The 24,044-nt window shown below is 48.6% G+C and overlaps 1 protein-coding gene across 4 annotated transcripts in view; it reads right to left on the minus strand.

Annotated features, from left to right (window-relative positions):
* The window catches only part of FA2H (fatty acid 2-hydroxylase), a 54,517-nt gene extending 31,081 nt beyond the window's left edge, over positions 1-23,436 (minus strand). For 3 of the 4 annotated variants that reach the window (XR_008615531.1, XM_055079043.1, XM_055079044.1), the window contains exon 1: positions 23,068-23,436. Coding sequence is in view for 3 of the 4 variants with exons in the window: in XM_055079043.1 (XP_054935018.1) it covers positions 23,068-23,408 (341 nt within the window). In the remaining variant the exon portion in view is untranslated. The remainder of the gene's footprint in view (positions 1-23,067) is intronic. The other variant, XM_007102263.3, reaches the window with a different exon arrangement.
* Between the last annotated feature and the right edge of the window lie 608 nt (positions 23,437-24,044).

Genomic DNA, 24,044 nt, shown 5'->3' on the forward strand with positions numbered 1-24,044 from the left:
TTTTTAATGGTACGCGGGCCTCTCACTGTTGTGGCCTCTCCCGTTGCGGAGCACAGGCTCCGGACGCGCAGGCTCAGCGGCCATGGCCCACGGGCCCAGCCGCTCCGCGGCATGCGGGATCTTCCCAGACCGGGGCACGAACCCGTATCCCCTGCATCGGCAGGCGGATTCTCAACCACTGCGCCACCAGGGAAGCCCTGGAAGGTGGATTCTTAACCACTGTGCCACCAGGGAAGTCCCCGCAAACTTTTTAAATTTTATTTTATTTTTATTTATTTATTTTTTTGGCTAAATACATAGGAATATTCTTTACTTCTATGAGGAAAGATGCTCACTCTCCTTTTTCTCAAAACACGAGGCTCCAAGAAACAAAAGACAAGCAAAAACATGAGAAGCCCTTTTGCTAGAGACAGCAGTACAGAGAAAAAAAAAAACGCAACACGTGCAGTAATCTATGGTCATCGTCGTGGGGTCTTGGCATGGGGGAGGCTGTGGGGAATGGAGGGGACTGCAGCAAACTGGACGGGGTCACACCCCGTTGAAAGGGGGCAGCCCCGACTGAGGTTCAGGTCAGGTGAGGATGGGGCCCAGTGCTGTCAGACCTTCCGACTTCTAAGAAAAACTGGAAAACTAGATTTCTGTGTGAAATCTCCAGATTTCAAAATCTGACTCATGTTTAAAACCAACACACGATGTGGGCCAAACCAACTTGCCTGAATACAAACACAGCCCTTGGTCCGCCAGTTTGAAAAGCTTGGGTGAGCTGCAGCCCTCCTGCCCCCGGGACAGCCTCAGAGAAGGATGGGCGTGAACGGGCAAGAGCAAGGGTTTTGTCCTCCTGTTCCCACAACAGGGAATCCACGGGGAGCCCACGTGCACCCACCCAGCTGTACCAATGCCCTGAGTGGGTTGGTGACAGGCGGGCAGCACTGGGAGGACCAGAGCCCCAGCAAGGCTCAACGCAGGGCAACCCGGGCCTCCTTCTCCCTCCAGCCTAGCCGAGAGGAGGCAGGGGGTCAGGAAGCAGAAGCGGGTGGTGGATGCGGATTTGTACTGGCGCTCTTCCCCCTCGTGGTGTCTGGAAAGGAGACAAATCCGTGAGGGTGAGGGAATCGCAGCAGAGACGCAGCTGTGCACCAAGGATGTTCCCTCCAGGGAGGGTTGCCTTGATCCTCTGCATGCCCACCCCACCTCTAAATTCCTATGTTGATGTCCTAACCCCACGTCCATCAGAACGTGACCTTATTTGGAACTAGGGTCACTGCAGGTGTGATTAGTTAAGGTGAAGTGATTAGGGTGGGCCCTAATCCAATGTGGCCGGTGCCCCTATAAAGAGGTGAAATTTGGAAACAGACACACACACTGAGAACACCATGTGAAGAGGGAGGCAGAGATCAGGGTGAAGCATCTGCAAGTGCCAAACCGCCAAAGATTGCCAACGAAGTACCAGGAGCTAGGGAGAGGCCTGGGACAGAGTCTCTCCCACAGCCCTCGCTAGGAACCAAGCCTGCCACACCTCGATCTCAGACTGCTAGCCTTCAGAACTGTGACACGTAAATTTCTGTTGCCTAAGCCACCCAGGTTGTGGGACTTTGTTATGGCAGCGCTAGCAAACGAATCCAAGCTGAACCAGTTTCCCCTGGGTTTGCCTCAGGGCCACAGAAGGAGAAGGAATCCAACCAGGAACGAGAACAAATGATAGAGGCGTCCAAGGAGATATGGAGACAAGATCTGAGGAGGCGGCAGAAACCAGGGTCTTGCAATCAGCACAGCCTTCCTGCCAGGCCCTTGGTGTCAGCCCACACAGACGGCGCTGGGAGGGGTAGGCATTCGAGTACAGCAAGTCCCTTACATACGAACCTTCAAGTTGCGAACTTTCAAAGATGCGAACGTGTGTTCCGTCAACGTCAGGCGTGAGTGAAACTGCTGCTTGCCCTCCGTCTCCTGTTGCTGGCGACCCTTCAGCTCTACCATCTCCCCCCTCCTCTCCCTCCTCCAGTCAGTAACTCTTCTTGCCTGTTCCCTCGATGCCAGCCCCAGTATGCCAGCTGTTGTGCTGTACTACTGTACTTTTCAAGGTACTGTACTGAAAGATTTAAAATGTTGTCTTTATTTTTTGTGTTTGTTTTTTATGTATTATCTGTGTGAGAAGTATTATAAACCTATTACAGTAAATACTATAGAGCCGATTGTGTTAGTTGGGTACCTACCTAACTTTGTTGGACTCATGAACAAATCGGACTTACGAACGTGCACTTGGAACGGAACTCGTTCGTATGTAGGGGACTTCCTATACCTCCCTCCCCAGCCCACCGTTCCCTGTCTAGCAGCCAGGGGTGGCCTTGCTCCCCTTCTTCAGGGCCTGGGAAGTCACTCTCCAGCACCTGGAAGCACTGTGTTGGGGAGGCAGGCTGAACTGGGGTGGGGGGAGGTCCGGTGCACCGCGACCCCCTTTAGCGCAAACCTTGGCCTACTTGGCGTTCCCCACCCCCCACCCAGCCACAAGGCTTCCGGGACAGCTGCGCCACCTCCACAGTGAGTGCCATTACCACCTGCACGTGTGGCCAACATCTCATCGGGATCAACACAATTCTCCCTGAGGACGTGTTCCCTGGATGAGGGAAACGGAGGCACAGAGGGACCAAGTCACTGATTGAAGGACTCGCAAACAGTTGCTGGGAGAGCCAGCCAGGAATCCACTTCCAGGGCTGTCCCCGCCGAGCTCCTTCCCACATCCTCTTCTATCCCCTCCGGGAGGACTCACCGGGATGCTCCAAGCCCCCGCCCTGAGCCCCCAAGCCCCTCTCTAGTGCCCCAGACCGTCCCCAGAGAGGGTGTGCTTGGATGGTGCATGAGGGGGAGAGAAAAGAGAACAACAAAAAGCCTGCCCTCTGCACGGCCAACAAACAAGCCGACCGCAGAGGCGGTGAAAGGAGGCTGTGTGCAGCGGGGCGGGGGCTGCAGGAGGCGGGGGAGCCGGCATAAAGGAATGTTGTTTGGGAAAGCCGGGGCTGGGCACCAAGGGACAGACAGATGGCCTTTTATCCCATGGCCTGGGTTCGGCCTGAAAACCCTTCCTCCTCTCCCTCCTCCAGTCAGTAACTCTTCTTGCCTGTTCCCTCGATGCCAGCCCCAGTATGCCAGCTGTTGTGCTGTACTACTGTACTTTTCAAGGTACTGTACTGAAAGATTTAAAATGTTGTCTTTATTTTTTGTGTTTGTTTTTTATGTATTATCTGTGTGAGAAGTATTATAAACCTATTACAGTAAATACTATAGAGCCGATTGTGTTAGTTGGGTACCTACCTAACTTTGTTGGACTCATGAACAAATCGGACTTACGAACGTGCACTTGGAACGGAACTCGTTCGTATGTAGGGGACTTCCTATACCTCCCTCCCCAGCCCACCGTTCCCTGTCTAGCAGCCAGGGGTGGCCTTGCTCCCCTTCTTCAGGGCCTGGGAAGTCACTCTCCAGCACCTGGAAGCACTGTGTTGGGGAGGCAGGCTGAACTGGGGTGGGGGGAGGTCCGGTGCACCGCGACCCCCTTTAGCGCAAACCTTGGCCTACTTGGCGTTCCCCACCCCCCACCCAGCCACAAGGCTTCCGGGACAGCTGCGCCACCTCCACAGTGAGTGCCATTACCACCTGCACGTGTGGCCAACATCTCATCGGGATCAACACAATTCTCCCTGAGGACGTGTTCCCTGGATGAGGGAAACGGAGGCACAGAGGGACCAAGTCACTGATTGAAGGACTCGCAAACAGTTGCTGGGAGAGCCAGCCAGGAATCCACTTCCAGGGCTGTCCCCGCCGAGCTCCTTCCCACATCCTCTTCTATCCCCTCCGGGAGGACTCACCGGGATGCTCCAAGCCCCCGCCCTGAGCCCCCAAGCCCCTCTCTAGTGCCCCAGACCGTCCCCAGAGAGGGTGTGCTTGGATGGTGCATGAGGGGGAGAGAAAAGAGAACAACAAAAAGCCTGCCCTCTGCACGGCCAACAAACAAGCCGACCGCAGAGGCGGTGAAAGGAGGCTGTGTGCAGCGGGGCGGGGGCTGCAGGAGGCGGGGGAGCCGGCATAAAGGAATGTTGTTTGGGAAAGCCGGGGCTGGGCACCAAGGGACAGACAGATGGCCTTTTATCCCATGGCCTGGGTTCGGCCTGAAAACCCTTCTTCTGAAATGAGACGGTGCCCCAGGCCCTGTGTCCAGCTGCCCCCCTCCCACGGAGGCCCAGAGGCCCACGTGTCTCAGGATACCTGGGTCGCACGTGGCCCAGGCAGGCCCCGGAAGGAGGAGGACCGTAACCGCACCAAGAGGCTTCCCTGGGGAGAAGCCAGTGTTGACAAGCCCACCCCCGGCCCCCCCAGGGAGCAGCCTCCCTGGAGCTGGTTGTTTTCTGCATCCAGAAACATGGGGCGAAAATGAAGGCGGCAGGACCTGCTTGCTTCCGTCTCCAATAAGCTGCTGTGTGATGAGGTCCAAATCAGAAGCCAGGCCCAGCCAGGTCCTGTGGCCTATCCAAGCCTTAAAACGTTTAAAATAAACCCCTGACGTGCACAAAACCCAAACCGAAACAAAATCCATGCCTGGCAAATGACAAGCCACAGAACTCCCAAAGCACACCCACGTCCCACTCGCCCAGTCACTGCAAGGCAGATAGCTCTGCCAGCCACTCTCCCTGTATTCATGGTAGGAAGATGACAGGAAAAGAGAAAATGAGTAGGAATAGGAAACTTGTACCCGAGGTGTGCCCCACACCTCTCTCTCAGAAGACGTGGAGATGTGGACAAGACATTCCCAGCCTCCCGGGTCCTTGACGTCAGTTTGCTGTGGACCCAGCATCGCTCTTACTCATGAAATGAGCCCCCTTGGATGACATCACCAGCGACCTTGTCACCAGAAGCAGGAGCCAGCTTAGGTGGGCATCCCAAGACATCAGAAAAGGGGGCCAGTGGATTGAAAATAGTTAAATTACCACTCAAAACTCGCCATAGCACTCCACAAGTCTTCAGGCTACTAACTTGATTCTCTACCAAATCCTGCCATGGACCATCTGTATCCAGGCAGATCCCTTCTGCTCTAGCCTCTAACCTTAGATGAGGGCACCATTTCCAGGAAGTCACCAAGACTCAAGTGGACACAGTTTTTTCCCAGTGAAAGCCGAACTCGGGGATTTGGAACAGTCTGAGGGGAAAACTCTCTCTGGGAGCCTGGGCTGGGGAGGTTGACCTGGGCATGGTCGGGGGGACCCGGGGAGCTCTCTGAGGCTCACCTCCTTGGTCCTGCCTTACAAAACCCTGCCTCGCCTGCAGTGGTGGGACGGGTGGGACCAGAGCTTCAACTCTGACGAGCAGCACCAGCAACTGCAGGAAATGAGCTCCTCAAGGTCTCGCCTTCTGCAGATTCCACGGGACATTTCTAGTCTGTGCTCCCTCAAGTCTTAGACCTCAAGACACCTCAGGTGGGCTTACACAATGCGCTATCCACAGGGAAGACTTAAGCCACCTAAAATATATTATCTCCTGACTGACCCAACTTCTATAAAAAGACCAATTTCAGATGTAACACTCCGTCTGTAAGGATTAATCTCAAAATACTATTTTGCTGTTTTATTAAAGGAGAAACAAGACCATTGATTTACAAATAACCTCATATATCACTATTCCAGAGACAAGATTCCTAAATGTGCCTTTTGTAATCTAATAATTTAAGAAAGAAAAATACTGTTGCTCTCTTTGTTTACAGAATGGCAAATGATTATATTGCCAGAAACAGTAAAAGTCACTGAACTGTTTTGTAAAGAAAACAATAAAAACAACAACAAAAAAACAACCTGTCTTACACCCACTACTTCTTTTTACTTATTCAAGCAATTTCCCCCTCTCCCTGCTCAGGCATGGAATCTTCTCCCATTTGTTGCTGAGGAAGTTGATGTTCAAGAGGTTGACTGGCTTACATGCAGTGACACAGTTAGTTCGAGAACATAAGACTGTTGAACTCTAAACCTGTCTTCTTTTCCACCCTCATTTATCCTGACAACTTCCAAATCCACTGCACATTTCTCAAACTAGCCAAGTCGACACAGTGAGCCCTAGAACTGGTACCTCCTCATGAGTAATAGCCTACACTCCACGTTTTATGCTCATGTGTTTATACTCATCACTCTAATGATACTCAGCCCCAGGGGATGATGTCCTTGATCAGCCTCAAGGCAACCTGTCCTTCTCGGTGGCCAGTGCCTCTCTGACATGGCCACGTGTCAGGGACATCACTGAATACACGATATGGTGTGATCATGTAGAGAGAGAGCAAGGAGTCATTTGAGAAGGATGCAGGGACACCAGCTTTCTGGCCCCAAATCACCAGAGTAGGATGCCACTATCCTAGACAGAAATGCCTTGTGACTCTGGGCCACAGCTCAGACCAACGCTTTTTTGCCCAAGAGGACTTTCTGCAATGATGGAAATGTTCTAGATCTGTCCTGTCCAATAGAGTAGTCACTAGCCACATATGTCTACTGAGCACTTGAAATGTAGCTAGTGTGACTGAGGAACTGAATTTTTATTTATTTAACTTAAAATTAAATTGCCACATGTACCTAGTGGCTACCATATTGGACACCAGAGTTCTGGACTCATATATTCAACTAGTATTTGAAATCTCTACCTGGGTGTTTCCTGGGCATCTCAAACCTAATAGGGTCCTAGTGCACTTTAATTGTCCCATCCCAAAGCATGGACCCCCGTCCCAGTATTCATCATTCCACAAATCAAACCACCTAATTGCTCAGGTCAAAACCTTGATGTCACTTTCAACTCCTCTCTTCCCTCACTCCCAATGTTTAATCCCTCAGCAAGACACTTCCAATTTCTATCTACTTCCCTCTGCCCCAATGGCCTCCCAGTCCAGGCCACCTCTTTTTCTCATCTGGACAACAGTGATGGCCTCTTAGCTCTCTTCCTGTTTCCACTCTTTTAAAATTAATAATTAATTAATTAGTTAATTAATTAATTTTTGGCTGTGTTGGGTCTTTGTTGCTGCACGTGGGCTCTCCCTAGCTGCGGCGAGCGGGGGCTACTCTCCATTGTGGTGCGTGGGCCTCTCATCGCGGTGGCCTCTGCTGTTGTGGAGCACAGGCTCTAGGTGCGCGGGCCACAGCAGTTGTGGCATGTGGCCTCAGTAGTTGTGGCATGTAGGCTTAGTAGTTGTGGCGCATGGGCTTAGTTGCTCCGTGGCATGTGAGATCTTCCCGGACCAGGGCTTGAACCCGTGTCCCCTGCCTCGGCAGGGGGATTCTTAACCACTGTGCCACCAGGGAAGCTCCCTGTTTCCACTCTTGACTCCCTTCAAGGTACCATCCACATGGCAGCCAGAATGATCTAATAAACTATAGACCAACTTTGTCAGTGTTCCGCTTCAAGTCCTCCAGCCCCTTGTTCTCAGAGTAAAATCTAAGCCCCTTACAATGACCTGTGAGCCCCGCTGAGGTAGGGCTCCTGCTTACTCCCCACTTCAGCCCACACCACACTCCCCGTCGCCCACAACACTCCAGCAACAGCAGAGCCGCCTTTTGGATACCTGATGTCACAAATCCTGCCAGACCCCAGGACCTTAGTGCTTGCTGTTCCTCTGCCGAGAATGCTTTTTCACCCAGTTCTTATGACAGCTCCTTTGCATTCATCATATGTCAGTTCCCCAGAGAAGCCTTCCCTGACCATCCCCATCAGAAGCTGCAGCTGTCACTCTGTCACAGCCCCCTGATCTAAAATATATTTTCTGTCTCCCTGTCTATCTATCTATGTATCTAAAATATATTCTGTTACAGCTCTTGCCACCACCTGTAATTGTCCTATCTATCTCCCTCTGTCTACTGGTAGGTACCCCCCACGAGGGCAGCGATCAGTTGTCTTTTTATCCCCAGCATCGAGCTTGGTCTGGGCATGATGAGACTATATCTACTCTGTTTGCAGGTGAATAGAGGAAGGAATGGTGGGGAGAAAGAGGCAGCCCTGCAAGCCCCTGGGACAACTGGGGCAGTCGCCAGCCTCTGTTTCAGAGACCAACTGTCCCTGACCAGGGCGCATGTCCCCAGTCCAACATTGTACTTGTCCAGGTGAAGACAGAAGGAGGACAGCAGGTTGGTGCAGACCCCACATGCCCTAGATGGAGGGAGGGGTAACTCTGAGAGACTGAATGTCACCACTCTCCAGCTCCTCGAGGGGGTAAGTGGTCTCACCCAAGAGAGTCTGAGCACATAGCAACTCAGATCCTAAAAGCATCCATCCCTCACCACCTAACAAGAATCTGCCTTTTCTTAGCAGAAGCTGGGGCTAAAGGGGCTCGTAATCATCTATCTCAGTTTAATCTACATGTTCTCTCTTACAGAGCTCACATGATGTCATTGAAGCCGCAGAAAATCCTGTAGTGATGTAAGGAATAAGGAAGTCAAGGCCAAGAGAGGTTTAGTGACTCATGAGATGTCACATAGCCGGTAAAACCCAGAGCTAGACCCAGAGCTGCAGATCCCCGGCTCCTCCTCGCTCCTGGAGGGGAATAGGATGCGCTGCCAATTCAGCGCCCACCACACAACTGCTCTGCACTAAGCTCCACTCTGGGAGCTTGGGGACGCTGATTCTTCAGTAATTCCAAGAGATCTACCAACTGAGCCACTTTCAGTGACTCCAGCTTTTCCATCTCCATTTTCCCTCTGTCCTTAGCCTTCTAGGACAGGGGGTTGCAAACTTTATGTTGCTTCTGAGGCACACAGAGAGCTTGTTAAAAGTACAGATTTCCGGGGTCTTGCCTTCAGAGATTCTGATTTTGTAGATTTGGGGAATGGCCCAAGAATATGAAATATATATATATATATATATATATATATATATCTCCTTAAGGCAATTAATTCTCTAATTTAGTTTTATGTCTATTTTTTCACCCCCAGTGAAACATCAAACTTTTCACACAAATCTTAAAATATTAGAATCTCTGTTGCTACTAGAGCCATTTTTCTGAAATATAACGCAGTTCTCCAGTGCCTATCACATTCACTTCCTTCTAGGTTATTTGAGTGGCAGAAGTTGTTTAACGATATCTGTATTGGGAGGAATAGTATCTCTCTGCACCCCACCCCTGCCAAATTCATGTCCACCCAGAACCTTGTGAATGTGACTTTTTTTGGACATAGTGTCTTTGCACTGATCATGTTATCATGAGGTCATACTGAGTGAGGGTGGGCTCTGAGTCCAATATGACTGGTGTCCTAGTAAGAAGAGGGGAAATTTGGAGACACAGATGCAGAGACACAGGGAAGAATGCTTTTGTGCAGATGGTTGCAGAGACTGGAGTGATGTATCCACAAGCCAAGGAACACCAAGCATTGCCGGCCCCACCAGAAGCTAGGAAAGAGGCAAGGAACAGATTTTCCCTTACAGCCTCCAGAAGGAACCAACCTTGCCAACTCCTTGCTTTCAGACTTCTAGCATCTAGAATGGTGAGAGTAAATTCCTGTTACTTTAAGTACCCACTCTGTGGTATTTTGTTACAGCTGCTCTAGGAAACTAATACAATATCACTAGAAATGTGATGCCCTGTTACACGTAACCATTCATGTGCTGTTACCTTGTTTTATTTTCCCACTCATCCTTTAAGAACATATTTGGGAGTGATGTCCATGATGTAACTACCCAGTATTTTTCCAACTTTTTATTATGAAACAATTTAAACATGCAGCCAAGGTGAAAGAATCTCACTGTGAATACCTGTATCCCTACTACCTAGATCCTACCATTCACATTCTACTCTTTCTTTTTCAAAGCACTTTCGGTACATACCTTAATGAAAAAATACCTTATTGCTAAAAAATGCTAACCATCACCTGAGCCTTCAGTGAGTTATTACCTTTTTGCTGTAAGAGGGTTTGAAATATTGTAAGAATTACCAGAATGCGACACGGAGACACAAAGTGAGCAAATTCTGTTGGAAAAACGGCACCAATTGGGCTTCCCTGGTGGCGCAGTGGTTGCGCGTCCGCCTGCCGATGCAGGGGAACCGGGTTCGCGCCCCGGTCTGGGAGGATCCCACATGCCGCGGAGCGGCTGGGCCCGTGGGCCGTGGCCGCTGGGCCTGCGCGTCCGGAGCCTGTGCTCCGCGACGGGAGAGGCCACAGCAGAGGGAGGCCCGCATACCACAAAAAAAAAAAAAAACAAAAAAAAAACGGCACCAATAGACTTGCTTGACACAGGGTTGCCACAAACCTTCAGTTAAAAAAAAAAAATGCAGTATCTGCTAAGTGCAACAAAGTGAATTGCAATAAAACAAGGTCTGCCTGTATATACTGTGTGATTCCACTTCTGTGGTATTCTGTGTATGTCTGAAAGAGGAAGAAGATCAGAGGACAAAGAAGTGCCTCACAGTATGTGGACAGTCCTAAGTAAAATGTTGATCCTTGCACCTCCCTACCAGCTAGCCTCACTGCCCTCCCCCAAGGCTCTTGGAAACCCAGTCCCTACATCACAGTATGCTCCTATTACCTAAACAACACCACACTGGGACCTCCCTGCTTCCCAGGGCCTTTCTCCAAAGCCATCTCCTCACCACAAAATCCAAACCAGCATTCCCTCAGTGTGCTCCAATTCTGCCCAGTTCTAGCAGGAAAAAAACCTGATTTATGTGATTGACATTAAGATCTGAATGACCAGAGACAACCCTTTTAACCTGTCAGAGTTTTCATGCTTTAATTGAGCTAAGATTTCTAATCTCTAGTTGATAGAACTTCAGACAACACTACTCAATGGTAAAATGATTTAAAAAAAAAAAAAGCAATTTTTATTTTTTGTGGTATGCGGGCCTCCCTCTGTTGTGGCCTCTCCCGTCGCGGAGCGCAGGCTCCGGACGCGCAGGCCCAGCGTCCACGGCTCACGGGCCCAGCCGCTCCGCGGCACGTGGGATCCTCCCAGACCGGGGCGCGAACCCGGTTCCCCTGCATCGGCAGGCGGATGCGCAACCACTGCGCCACCAGGGAAGCCCCAGAAAAGCAATTTTTAAAGGCTGGTGTATACCAACATCTAACGCTTGCAATCATGAGGTCATATCTTTAGAAGCAATTACTAAATATGTGTTAAATTTATTTGCCTCCTTTAGAAAAATTGGGTATAAACTTCATATAGTAAAAAATTACCAATCTTAAGTGTATTGTTTGATATGTTTTGACAATTATATGCCTCCTTGCAGCCAATGCCCACATCAAGATGTAGGACATTTCCACCGTCCCAGAAAGTCCCAGGAATCTATTTTTAGTAAGGCCTCATTTGATTTTGATGAAAGGAAGGTAGAGGGGGATAAATATTCAGTTCCCTTGACCAGAGGGACAAGAAGTTTTAGATTTACAGGGCTTTACAAGAGAGGTGCCAGTTTCCCTGATAGGGCTCCTTCCCGGCTCTCCTAGCCTCCCCTGTTCATACACACATAGAACTTGACATGTAGGCCCCTCCTCCAACTACAAGCTGTGGACACAAAGCAGGAAAGGTACACGGGCCCCGCCCCCATGCTGAGTTCCAGCGGCGAGGCTGCCTCCAGACATTCCCTCCACACCCCTCCTTATCCTTGCATTCCCTGCTGAAATCACTACCATTCCACAGCCACTGCGCACCCCGCCCCCCCCACTTCCCATGGGCTTTCAGACTGCGGCTGCAGCCTGTGTGAGCTTCCCTGAGCCACTTCCTCCCTGCTCCAGCCACGACATCAGGGTCAGGGCGTGCTGGGCAGCCACAGCCCCTGAAAGTCAGACTTGACTGTATTTCCCCAAGGCTGGCAACATGGTCCAGAATTGATGCTCAGCTCTCGTCCTGCCCTTTGCTTTCTCTAGTGGAGCAGGTGGGAGCGGGATGGAATGGAACAGAAGGAGGAAAGGGGAAAAAAACCCGAATGGCTAAAACCTAATAAGAAAATGAGTGATTTCATTAGTAGAGCATAGAGTCCAAGAATAGACCAAAATATATCTGTGAATGTTTGATGTGTGATAAAGGTTTTTGTTTTTGTTTTAAATCAGTGAGAAAAGATAGCTTATTCCATAAATCTACTGGGATAACCAGTTGGTCACTTGGAAAAATATAAACCTAAAATAATCTCTGTTTTGTTCTTTACACCAAAAAAAAAAAATCCAGGTAGATAAAACATTTAAGCAAAAACAAACAAACAACAACAGAATCATTAAGGAAATTAAAACTATGAGCAGGATACAAAATATTTTTTGCTTGCTTTTATATATAAAATCATAAAGTAGAGGTGGTCTTTCTAAGAATGATAAGATGACAGCTCTTACTACATGGAAAACTGAAAGGTTTAAATGGAGAAAAAAAAAATTAAACAAGCCAAAAGACAAATGAGAGCTGGAAGACAAGTAGCATTATGTATGACGGAAAATAGGCTAATATTCTTTATATATAAAGAGTAATAAAAATCAATAGAAAAAGATCAACTATCCAGTACAGATGGACAAAGGACCTGAACATGCAGTTTACCAAAAAGGTGCAAATAATTTAGAAATGTATAAAAAGACACTCACTCTCTCATAATTCATATAAATGAAAATTTGAACAGGGAGCAATTTTTTTCACCCATCGGCAAAGATTAAAAATACTGGTAGTACACAGCATTGGTGAGGGTGTGAAGGAACAGGCATTCTTGTACGCTTTTGGAGGGAGTTTTAATTGCTACAACCTTTTTAGAGGGCAATTTGGCAATATCCATCAAAATACAAAATGGATATCATTTTGATCCAGAAATTTCACATCTAGGACTCTATATTACAAATTATTTGCATATGTGTGCAAAATGATTATGTAAGGATGCTTCTTGTAGCATTGATATAATAGGGAAAAACATCAATAGGGACAGCTACCAGAAAGAATGTTGACAACCTAGAAGAAATGGACAACCTTCTAAAAACATACAGCCCACCAAAACTGAATCAAGAGGAAATAGATAATTTGAAGAGACCGGTCACTAGATGTGAAATAGAACCTGTAATGAAAAAAACTCCCTACAAAAAAAGTCCAGGACCAGATAGCTTCACAGGAGAATTCTACCAAACAAACAAAGAAGAACTTATACTGATTCTTCTCAAACTCTTCCAAAAGACTGAAGAGGAGGGAACACTCCCAAAGACAGTCTCTTAAGCCACCTTCACACTGATACCAAAACCAGAAAAGATACCACCAAAAAAGAAAATTACAGACCAATATCTTTGATGAATATAGATGCAAAAATTCTCAACAAAATATTAGCAAACCGAATCCAACAACATATAAAAAAGATCATATGGGCTTCCCTGGTGGCGCAGTAATCATACACCACGACCAAGTGGGATTCATCCCAAGTTCACAAGGATGGTTCAACATATGCAAATCAATCAATGTAATACACCACATAAACAAAAGAAAAGTCAAAAACCACATGACCATCTCAATAGATGCAGAGAAAGCATTTGACAAAATTCAACATCGATTCATGATAAAAACTCTCACCAAAGTGGGTACAGAGGGAACATAGCTCAACATAATAAAAGCCACTCATGACAAACGCACAGCCAATATAATACTCAACAGTGAAAAGCTGAAAACCTTCCCACTAAAATCTGGAACAAGACAAGGATGCCCACTGTCACCACTTCTATTTAACATAGTATTGGAAGTCCTAACCACAGCAATCAGAGAAGAAAAAGAAATAAAAGGTATCCAAATTGGAAGGGAAGAGGTAAAACTGTCATTATACGCAGATGACATGATACTATATATAGAAAACCCTAAGCACTCCACACAAAAACTACTAGATCTAATAAATGAATTCAGCAAAGTAGCAGGAAACAAGATTAATATTCAGAAATCAGTTGCATTTTTCTACATTAACAATGAAATATAAGAAAGGGAATGTAAAAAAACAATAACTTTTAAAATCACCCCACCCCCCAAAAATACCTAGGAATAAACCTGACCAAGGAGGTGAAAGACTTATATGCTGAGAACTAAAACATTAATAAAGGAAATCAAGGGACTTCCCTGGTGGTGCAGTGGTTAAGAATCTGCCTGCCAGTGCTGGGGATGTGGGTTCAATCCTGGTCCAGGAAGATCTCACGTGCCACGGAGCAACTAAGCCCGTGCACCACAATTACTGAGCCTGCGCTCTAGAGCCAGTGAGCCACAACTACTGAGCCCGTGCACCTAGAGCCCGTGCTCCGCCACGAGAGAAGTCACTGCAATGAGAAGCCCGCGCACCACAACGAAGAGTAGCCCCCACTCAACGCAACTAGAGAAAGCCTGAGCGCAGCAGTGAAGACCCAACTGAAACATAAATAAATAAATTAAATAAAGGAAATCAAAGAGGATTCAAAGAAATGGAAAGATATCCCATGCTCTTGGACTGGAAGAGAGAATAAAGAAAACTTTTATTGCTGATGTGGAAGGAAGTACAAAACATGTCATTAGGTGAAAAAAGCTGCAAGTTGCCAAGCAGCCTGTACCATACAACTCCTTCATGTGGGAAATAGAATAATATATGTGTTTCTCTGAGGCCACATAAGAAATTGTTGGTAGTGTTTACACAGGGACTAGGTTGAGAGGGGTACTCAATATTTTTTTTTGCACATTACTTTTAATGATTTAAATTTTTGTATGAACTATGTTCACGGGTAATTATCACAATAGAGAAAAGGAGGAACAAAGTGATGGCTGGGGTTACTACCGTCTGACAGTATACAATATAACAAAATGCAAACTGACTGCAAAGTGAAAATTCAAAATCAATGCAAAAACTTAGAAAATTTCATGAAGTCAATGAAAGTGAGACAAAACTGTTTTAGTTACAGTTCCACTGCCAAATAAGGATCTGGCAAAGTCAGGCTGTTTAACACTGAAACACAGGCAATCAACGAAGGATGAGGCCCTTCAAAAGAGGAGGACTTGTTTATTAAAGGATCAAAAGAGATCCTTAGCCCTTAAATACTCTTGCTAAAATGACCTTTTTTAAAAATTTTTAAAATTTTGGCTGCATTGGGTCTTCGTTGCTGCACACGGACTTTCTCTAGTTGTGGTGAGTAGCAGGGGCTACTCTTTGTTGCGGTGCGCGGGCTTCTCATTGCGGTGGCTTCTCTTGTTGCGGAGCATGGGCTCTAGGCACGTGGGCTGCAGTAGTTGTGGCTCACGGGCTCAGTAGTTGTGGCGCATGGGCTTAGTTGCTCCGCTGCATGTGGGATCTTCCCAGAGCAGTGATCAATCCCGTGTCCCCTGCGTTGGTAGGTGGATTCTTAACCACTGCAGCACCAGGGAAGTCTCTAAAATGACCTTTATGATCACACTGTGAACCGCCAATGCAAAGTTTAGAATGTCACAATGTGCTTTCATATGTTTTTGTCAGAAAAACGACACATGCGCAAAACAACACTACTTGATTCATTATTTGCTCAATTTAAGAATCAGCACCCAAGTGCAATCTTAATTTTACTGTCATTTTTTTTTTTTGGCTGTGCCACGGGGCTTGCAGGATCTTAGTTGCCCGACCAGGGATCAAACCCGTGTCCCTTGCAGTGCAAGCACAGAGTCCTAACCACTGGACCGCCAGGGAATTCCTTTGCTGTCAGATTAAAATAAACTAAAGCAAACAACAAAAAAAACTTTTCAGTTTCATTTTTAAAGAGAATCAATTTCCTTCTCTCAACCACTTGGTCCATTTTCTATGAAATTTTGGTCTTCATTTAAAGTAGATTCACTTTAAGTGACCTTTAATCCTAGGACTATTAACATTTGGGATTTATAAAACAAAGCTAGCCATTACTAGAGATCCCTAAAATCTCTAATTCCATTTTCCAGTGGGAAAGGTAAGCATCATGCAATGCTAAGCAATGTTGAAAAGGTTCTGCTGGGCATAGAAGAACGTACAGAACTAGAACTCTACTCCCTTTAAATTCTATTTGTTTTAAAGGAGAAACTGACTAATTCACTTAGGTAATTATCAACCACGTTTGCGGTAGATTACATGGTTCACTCTAAGTGTGTAGTCACATGTACTTCCATCAAAGGGATTTTTGGCTACTAGCTTTCCTCTAACAGGACCTTAAGACAGTTCTGTATGCATCATAGTTCGAAACACATCCCCCCAAATTTGCTTATCTGGTACTGCTATTTTAACACCTTGCAATATAAATACCATCGAAGTCAGAAAACAAAGCATTTGAATAATTATGTTTTAGGGCAATGCTTCATAACAACAAATCCTGAGTGTGAGGTTTCTATTTCTCAGTGATAACTTTATGGCTGTTGCTAGCATCAATTTTGTTGTTCCCCCAGTCTTGTTATCATGACTGAGTTTGTTTTCCATCAGAGGGCAAGAGCAGGTGGGGAAACCGTCGTTAGAATCTTCTGCCCATCTTAGATGAGCAGCAATTAGAGAAGATTGAGAATCACCATTCGGAGATGACACGCTTTAGAGAATTTTGCATGAAAAGACAACAGGAAAGAGTAAAGAGAACTGGAAACCCAGGAACCTGGGTCCTGCCTATGCACATCATCCAGACACTTACAGACACATGGGGTCGGGTCACAGCCCTGAGAGCAAGGAGGGCTCTCAACTGGCATTTTCTATGGTTAATTTCACTTCTAACCTTGCAGGGGACTCACGGGCAGGGATAAACTTCAGTAGCCTGGTATGGAAGATGTTTTGCCAACTCTTTCTGGCCGCAAAAAACTGAGGGCCAAGGCAGAAATGAGTGATTCGCTTGATAGTCCTCCATCCTTTCCATCAACTCCCAACCCTTTTAGCTAACAAAGAAGAAACTGGAAAGAGGTTTGTTTCTGGTTTTGTTTTGTTTTTTTAACATCTTACTACTTGAAGTATCTTGTGCGTGCTAATATCACCACTTTCCTTTTCAATCTGGTACACGTATCAGTTGTCCAAGCAGCTCATTCATTCATTTATTCAGACATTTGTCACTTCCTGTTGGCAGGCACCAGTGTGCTATTGTCGCCTAGGGAAACCCAGATGAATCAGGCAATTCCAGTCTTCGGAGAGTTTACAGTTTAGTAGAGAAGATAAGACACGTAGTGAAAACACAGTGAATAAGGAAGAACGTTTTGAATGCTGTAATGTAGGGAGAGGCCAAGTGCTAGGAGAGTTTGGGAGAAGGAAAAACCCAGTTCTAGATGGGGAGATAAGGAGAATCTCTGTGGAAGAAATAGAGTTTGAGACGGACTTAAAGGATGTGGCAATCGGGAGCCACTGGAGATTTAGGAATCCCGCTGTAACAAAACCACATGCTCTTTGGAAAGCTTCACAAGGCAATGGGCTGAAGGAAGTGTTGGCAGGGAGAGACCTGCCCAGGAGACTGCTGCAATAATGAGCATAACACAGCTCTGGCCAAGGTAGGGTAGTAGTGGGTAGGCGTCCTGGAAGGAAGGCTACGGAGGCTCATGAGGATCGGCACGGGGTTTGTCCCAGCCACCGGCTCTGGTTTTTTCCAATTATCCCCCATTTTCCCCTCTACAGCCTCTGGATTCTCTAGGACAGAGCAAGGAAAGGAGACAGTTGAAAAACACAGATCATCTCCCAGACGTAGTATTGGGTGAAAGCTGTGCAGCAGAGCTGCACAGTGTGTGACACACTGTGTGACTTTTCTGGGAAATAAGGAGCAAGAGAAACTAGCAGTGGAGACTGAGCCGTAACGACCAGGGGTATAAGGGGTGAAGTAGGCGGGATAACGCACCCCCCCCCCCTTCAAAATCTACGTCCCAATACCTGGAACCCGTGACTATGATACTTTACATGGCACAGAGGGCTTTGCAGGTGTGATTAAATTAAAGACTTTGTGATGAGGAGATGATCCTGGATATCTGCTGGGGGGGGCGGGCGGATGGGAGCACAGTGTAATCACAGGGTTCCTTATAAGTGAAAGATGGAGGCAGGAGAATCAGAGTCCGAGAACGAGAAGGGACAGGAGAGCAGAGGTCAGAGCAATGTGACTGCTGGCTGGGGGCCAGGAGCCAGGGAACAAAGGCAACCTCTAAAAGCTGGAAAAAGTGAGGAAACATTCTCCCCTAGAGCCTCTAGAAGGAAGGCTGCCCTGCCAATTCATTTCTGACTTCTGACCCTCCAGAAACACAAGAGAATAGATGTATGTTGCTTTAAGTCACTGAGTCTGTGGTAATTTGTTACAGCAGCAATAGAAAACCAAAGGGGCGAGGTATCCAGAAACCAGCTGAGGACAGTGTGTCAAGCAGAAGGGCGCGATCGCCATGTCGAGAGTTGCTGCCAGGCCAGGTGAAAACCGACCACCAGGCTTAGCCAGGTGAAGGTCCCAATGGCCCTGGCAAGGGTACTTTCAGTGCCGTGGTGGGTTTCAGAGAGAACAGGACGCTTATTTCCTGTCTGTCTAGATAAATGAAGACGCCATATGGACCAACAGTGAGTGTGTGTCTTAAGATAAATAAATAAGGAAAGGGAAGATGATGGATGCTGCTCAGGCATCAATTTGGGTTCTTTGCTGGGAATGTTTCCAGAAATGATTACCCTCAGGTGTTTCTGAGATTCCTGTCTATTTCTTTTTATTTCCCCCACAGAGTCCTAATTTCCAACCTTGGCCCTAATTTGGGTCTCCAAGCCCCTTCAATCACTGAATTCTGAGGTGACACCAGGGGGCACTCTTGGAGCCTGTGTTTACCCTGTGTCACATGGAACCACAATGACTTGGGTCCCTGGCCCTCTCCCAGCTTGCCCAGGCTTCATCCTCCAGGTAAGGCTCAGCTGGCACCACAGCAGGCCAGGGCTCACAAGTCCCTGGCAGGTAGCAAAGGACGGTGGCTGCTGATTGGCCAGGCAGGCCCACTTAGGAAGCCTTGTTGTGGGCTAAGCAGACCTCGGCCCCCTTCCGTTAGCAGATTTCTCACGTCTACTCCACTCTGCAGGTAGGAGGAGTTTAGCAAGATTCCCAATCATCAGCTTTTATCTGAATTCTCAGCTCAGACCGGCATTCCAAGCTGGGCTGTGCTCAAGCTGTTCCGGAGCCCCGGGTGGGGTGGGGACCCCGAGTCTTCCTGCACTTAGATCTCCTCCCTATTGTCCATCCCCATTTAATTACTCAAGCTCCAAAGTTCTGAATGGCTGGACCCCCAAAGCCTGGCAGAGCCACACGTGGCAGAATCTGTGGACTTCTCAGCCACTCAGAGACAGATACACCTGGCGGGATTAGGATGCGACACACATTCAGACGGTAGGGTTAACCCAACAGCAGGGGCTGGGGAGTCAGGGCTTGCCTTCCTCTAGGGTCTCCCCAAACAGAGGGCTTTTCTCCAGGGCCATGGTCAGACGTCTGCCCACAGGAGGCCCCCTCAAGGTCTGGGTGTGTAAGACGGGGGGAGTATGGTCTGCCCTTTCGGTTATTTTCCTCTTGGTGGCAGGTCTGGAGTGAGGGAAGGATTCTGCTTGGTCTGCGATGAGAGCTGCAGCTCTCTCACCAGAAACATGCACGACCATGCATGTTTTACACACAATTTCATCTCTTCCATCAATCCCAGAAGATGATCCATAGAACTCCAGGGTTAAGAAGCTCTGCTCCTTGTGTCTTCCAAAGTGTGATACTTACTCCACTGACGGTGCTCAGGATTTGAGGGGATGGGAGGATGAGCATTTATTTTAATAGCTCTATTTTTAAAGTGCATGTAAACCCTGATTTCACTGGTAATATTGCCTGGGGCGAGTAAATGGTAAAAGAAAAAAAAGTGAGTCTACTTAAAGATAAATATTAAATAGCTCAAGTCATATGCCAATTTGGAAAAAAACTGGGACAGTGATTCATGGATGACAAGTCTGGGAAACAGTATCTATGGCCTTGGGAGGTTTGGACCGGAAGTTCTTTTCTTTCCTATTTCTTTAAAAAAATTGCTGGCTGCAGCTCAGTCAATGGATTTCATGCCCCACTAACAACATGAGCCACTCTTATCTAAGCTTGGAGCGAGGAGCCCTGAGCGCCCAATCGAGAAGAGGGCCTGGCTTCCCTGCTCAGCCATCACTGATTCACTTCCTCAAGGCCAGGGCTACCACAGATCTTGTCTCATCCCCACGGTATGCTGGCTCAAACAAGTTTGACTTGTTTCATGTGTGTGTGCTTCCCTGTGAGTGTGAATGTGTGGGTAAGTGTGTATACAGAGGGGGTGTGGCAAAGTGGGGGAAAGGGGAAACCAGTGGGGCTGAGCCTCGTCCCTGGAATTTCATGGCAGAGCTCCAGCAGGCTCCCCACTGAGGGCTACACTTGGGCGGGAAGGACTCCAAGGAGGGGCGCCATTCAGAAATGCACTCCAAACGACAGAGCTGGTGCGTGACACTCCCCTTCCCCGTCAGCGCCCCTTCTGGTCCTCACACTACAGGAGCCGGGTTCTAGCCTCAACAGGTGTCAGCATCCCTGGTCCAGCAGGAGGAGATGCGAGAGGTGGAGAAGGCAGCATGGGGGTTGCCAGAAGGGCGTAACCAGAGAGAAGAACAGATATGTCTTCTCTCCATTCAGCCCTCACGAAGATGGCTTCTCTCTGAAAAGAGATCTCCAGATTTCTCCTCTGAATACCTCTCTTCCCCAATATAAAGACAACCCTACACTAGTTTCCAGAATAGTAGACAGAAGCTGACGAGCAATTGGAGTATTGGGTGACTACGGCCATTGGTCGAGTTTGGGCCATGGGTTTGTAAGTGTGGTGTTAATTTTTAGTTTTTTTCCCACATCCTCAGGTGGGGGCCCAGATATAAGGATGCCTAAAACATGGCCACACTGGGACTCTTGGGGTAAGAGGTGAGTGCAGGGGTAAGAAACAAATTTAGACTCAGTATTCTCTGAAGGTCAGGTAAAGCAAAGCAAAACAAAGCCAAATCAAACCACAGTGCTGGGTAGCTAGCAGAGCTGGGAGGTAAAGCCATTTAGGGCAGCGAGCCAGGAGAGAAGCTCTAGATGGTGCTGGGAGGAGAGGCCACACCCTAAGGCTCCTGTTTATAGGACACAGTTACAATGTAGGATGGCTTCCATGAGCCATCACGAGCCTGGAAGTGTCTAGTATTCCGGCCCCCACCTCTCATTTCCTGCACTCAGCTTCAGTTATATCTATGGCTAAACCTTCTGCCCCTTCAGCATGACCTGACACCTAACATCAGCTTCCAAGATTACACTGGGCGCCCGCTGCAGAATGCGGAGTGCTGTCACTTTACGTGTGAAGTCTCCCAAATTCAACCTTCCCCTTCCCTTGGGCATCGTCACCGTTACCTCTCCCTTGGGCTATGGGGTAGCCTCCCGCCTGGTCTCCTCACACCCACTTGGGCTCCTTTCACCCCTTCTTGGCACCGCAGCCAGGATGCTCTTCCAAAGATGCAAATCTGACCACGCCACACCCCTGCTTGAACCCATTACCTGGCTTCCCATTGTTCTTAGAATCAAGTCCCAAATCCTGACCACAGCGGCCCTGGCTGATCTCTGACCTCCTTCCACTCCCTCTCCTTGCCCAACAGCCTCTGGTCACGTTGGTTTTATTTCTGTCCCTTGACTCTGCCAAGCCCTTACCCTTCAGAGCCTTCACATATTCTTTTCCCTCTGTCTGGAAGGTTCTTCTCACCACACTTCACCTGGCTTAAGCCCTATCCATTGATTAGCTCCCAGGGTAAATATCACTTTCTCCAGAAAGCTCTCCGTGATTCATACTCTGATGGCACCAGGTAATTGAAGAATTACTGTAGGATTCGTATGTTACCTCATTAGCCTGTTAGGTCCATGAAGACCGTATTGCTCTTGTCCGTTGATACCTCCTCAGTGCCTAGCTCAGTGCTGCCAATCACTAAGGGACCAAGTGAGTGAGTGAATAAATGATTAAAGAATTAGGTAAGATGGCCCAGTGAAAAGCCACCTGGAACAGTGAGAGGTAAGTCCTTTCATCCAAAGATCTAGAAGCACTTGCTGGGGCCATCTTGAATGCAAGAGCTAGAAGCAGGGAGCAACTGTCGGTTTATGTCCAAGCATGATGGCCTCACTGTCACCAGTCCTACAGCTGGGCCTGGGGAAGTCCTGAAGAGTCGGTTTGCCTCTGGCACAAGCCTACCTGGAACCCAACGGATAGGATCATCTCCCAGGCCCAAGGATCCTTGGGACGGAGAGAGCATTGATTTTGGAATCAGACACATTTGACTTTTCCACTAACTAGCTCAAATTACCTCAAATTCCAAATTGACCTCAAATTACAGTGCCTCCTTGATCCTCAGTTTCCACATCCTAAAATGGGGATAACAAAACCCACCCCAGGATCAGTCGGAGGTTTAAATACAATCACGAGCCTGTGGTGCACAGCAGCGTGCAGCCCAGAGGGCTACTCCCTTCTCCCCAGCAAAACTGGCTTACCCCTGTCATGTCACTCTGCTGGACACCCAAGCCAGCATGCTAGACAAGGAATAAAGGGAGGTCTGAGGGGTGGGAGGACATAGGCCACCCAAGACACTGCGCCAACCTCTCCACGCAACCAGAGAAGCCCTTGTGCAAGACTAGGGTGGCACCAGGAAATCCAAACTAGCTGAGACGGGTGACTGGTCTGAGCCTTTTGGATGCAGGGGTAGGGTGAGATGGGGAGGAGAGGACAGGTGAACTTGGAAGCTATTATTCAAACAGAAATGAAGAGCAGTTGCGAAGAGAGAGAGGCCGATAAGGGGACAGGAAGGAAAGACTGAGTGTGTCGGGGGCTGGGAGGGAAAAGGTGACCCAAGTTGTCAGATGGCAGAGGCTGCAGCAGGAACAAGTAGCAAGGAGGAGGTACCTTGGGAGGTGGGAGAAGTGGCAAATAGAGGAGGGTCAGGGGAAATGCTGGAGAGGCAGGGCAAACTCCTGGTTGGGGGTGGTGGTGGTAGGCAGGGACCTGTTACCTGGAGAGAAGAGAGGTGAGGGCGGAGGCTGTCACCTTGGGTCCTCCTAGAGGGCAGGTGAACGCGGCCTGCCGGGGAGTGGCGAGTTGGGGCGGGGAGGGTGGGGGGAATAGAGGGTGTGTGACCCCCGGGCCCGGCTGTACCTGAGGGTCTCCTTGCAGGTCCCCCACGTAGTACTGCTCGAGCCAGCGGCGCGCGTTGTCCGAGTGCCGGTGCGGTGGCCCGTCCAGGTCGGCGCTAACATCCTGACCAGCCCGTGCCCGCAGCAGCTGCTCGCCCCCTGGGTGGTGCCGCACGAAGCCGGTGAGGTCGTAGAGGCGGGCCCCGCAGCGGACCCAGCAGGCGCCGGCCGCCAGGCGCCGCTGGACCTCGGCGGGGGAGAAGGAGGCGGCGGGGGGCGGAGCGGGGGCCATGGCGGGAGACGGGAGCTCGCAGCTCGAAGCCAGCGAGTCTGCTCCGCGGCCGCCCAGCGCGCCTCTAACATCCCCTGAGCCGCTGCCGCCTGAACTGGTCAGCCGCAGCCGCACCTGCTCATTTGCATGCCGCGCTCCCATTGGCCGCTCCTAAGGACGCTGCCCGTGTCCGGAGGGGCCCCTTCCCCATTGGCCGGCAGGACGCCCAGCCGACCCGAGCGGGGCGGGCCAGGGGATGCCCGCCCTCCGTCAGGTGGTCCTGGGCAGGTAGAGGGAGCGCCAGCCAAGTGTGTCTCATTGCAAGAGAGCAAAAGCGGCGGGAGGGTGCAGGTGCAGCAAGTCTTCCTGTTGCCGGCGGCTGTGTGGACGGACGTCCTCGATAGCCAGATCGCCACCGGAATAACTCTTCTGCTGCTGCCTTATGGGAGAAACTTGCAGTTTTCCTTCCTCAGGCTGCAGGAGTGGGTGAAGAGTGGGGGAGGCAGCGTGAGAACTAGAGTAAGGCAAGGGAGACACTGGCCTCTGGCGCCCCCAAACTCAGTAATCACGATATACAATATTTTAATGTAATATTTTTTTAAAAATCATGTCGTGTACAGAACAATGTGAATGTGCTTAATGCCACTGAAATGTAAAGCTTAAAATGGTTAAAATGGTACATTTTATATTATGTATATTTTACCACAATAAAAATATATATATAACAA

The sequence above is a fragment of the Physeter macrocephalus genome, chromosome 17, assembly GCF_002837175.3.
Source record: "Physeter macrocephalus isolate SW-GA chromosome 17, ASM283717v5, whole genome shotgun sequence".
NCBI classification, from domain to species: Eukaryota; Metazoa; Chordata; class Mammalia; order Artiodactyla; family Physeteridae; genus Physeter; species Physeter macrocephalus.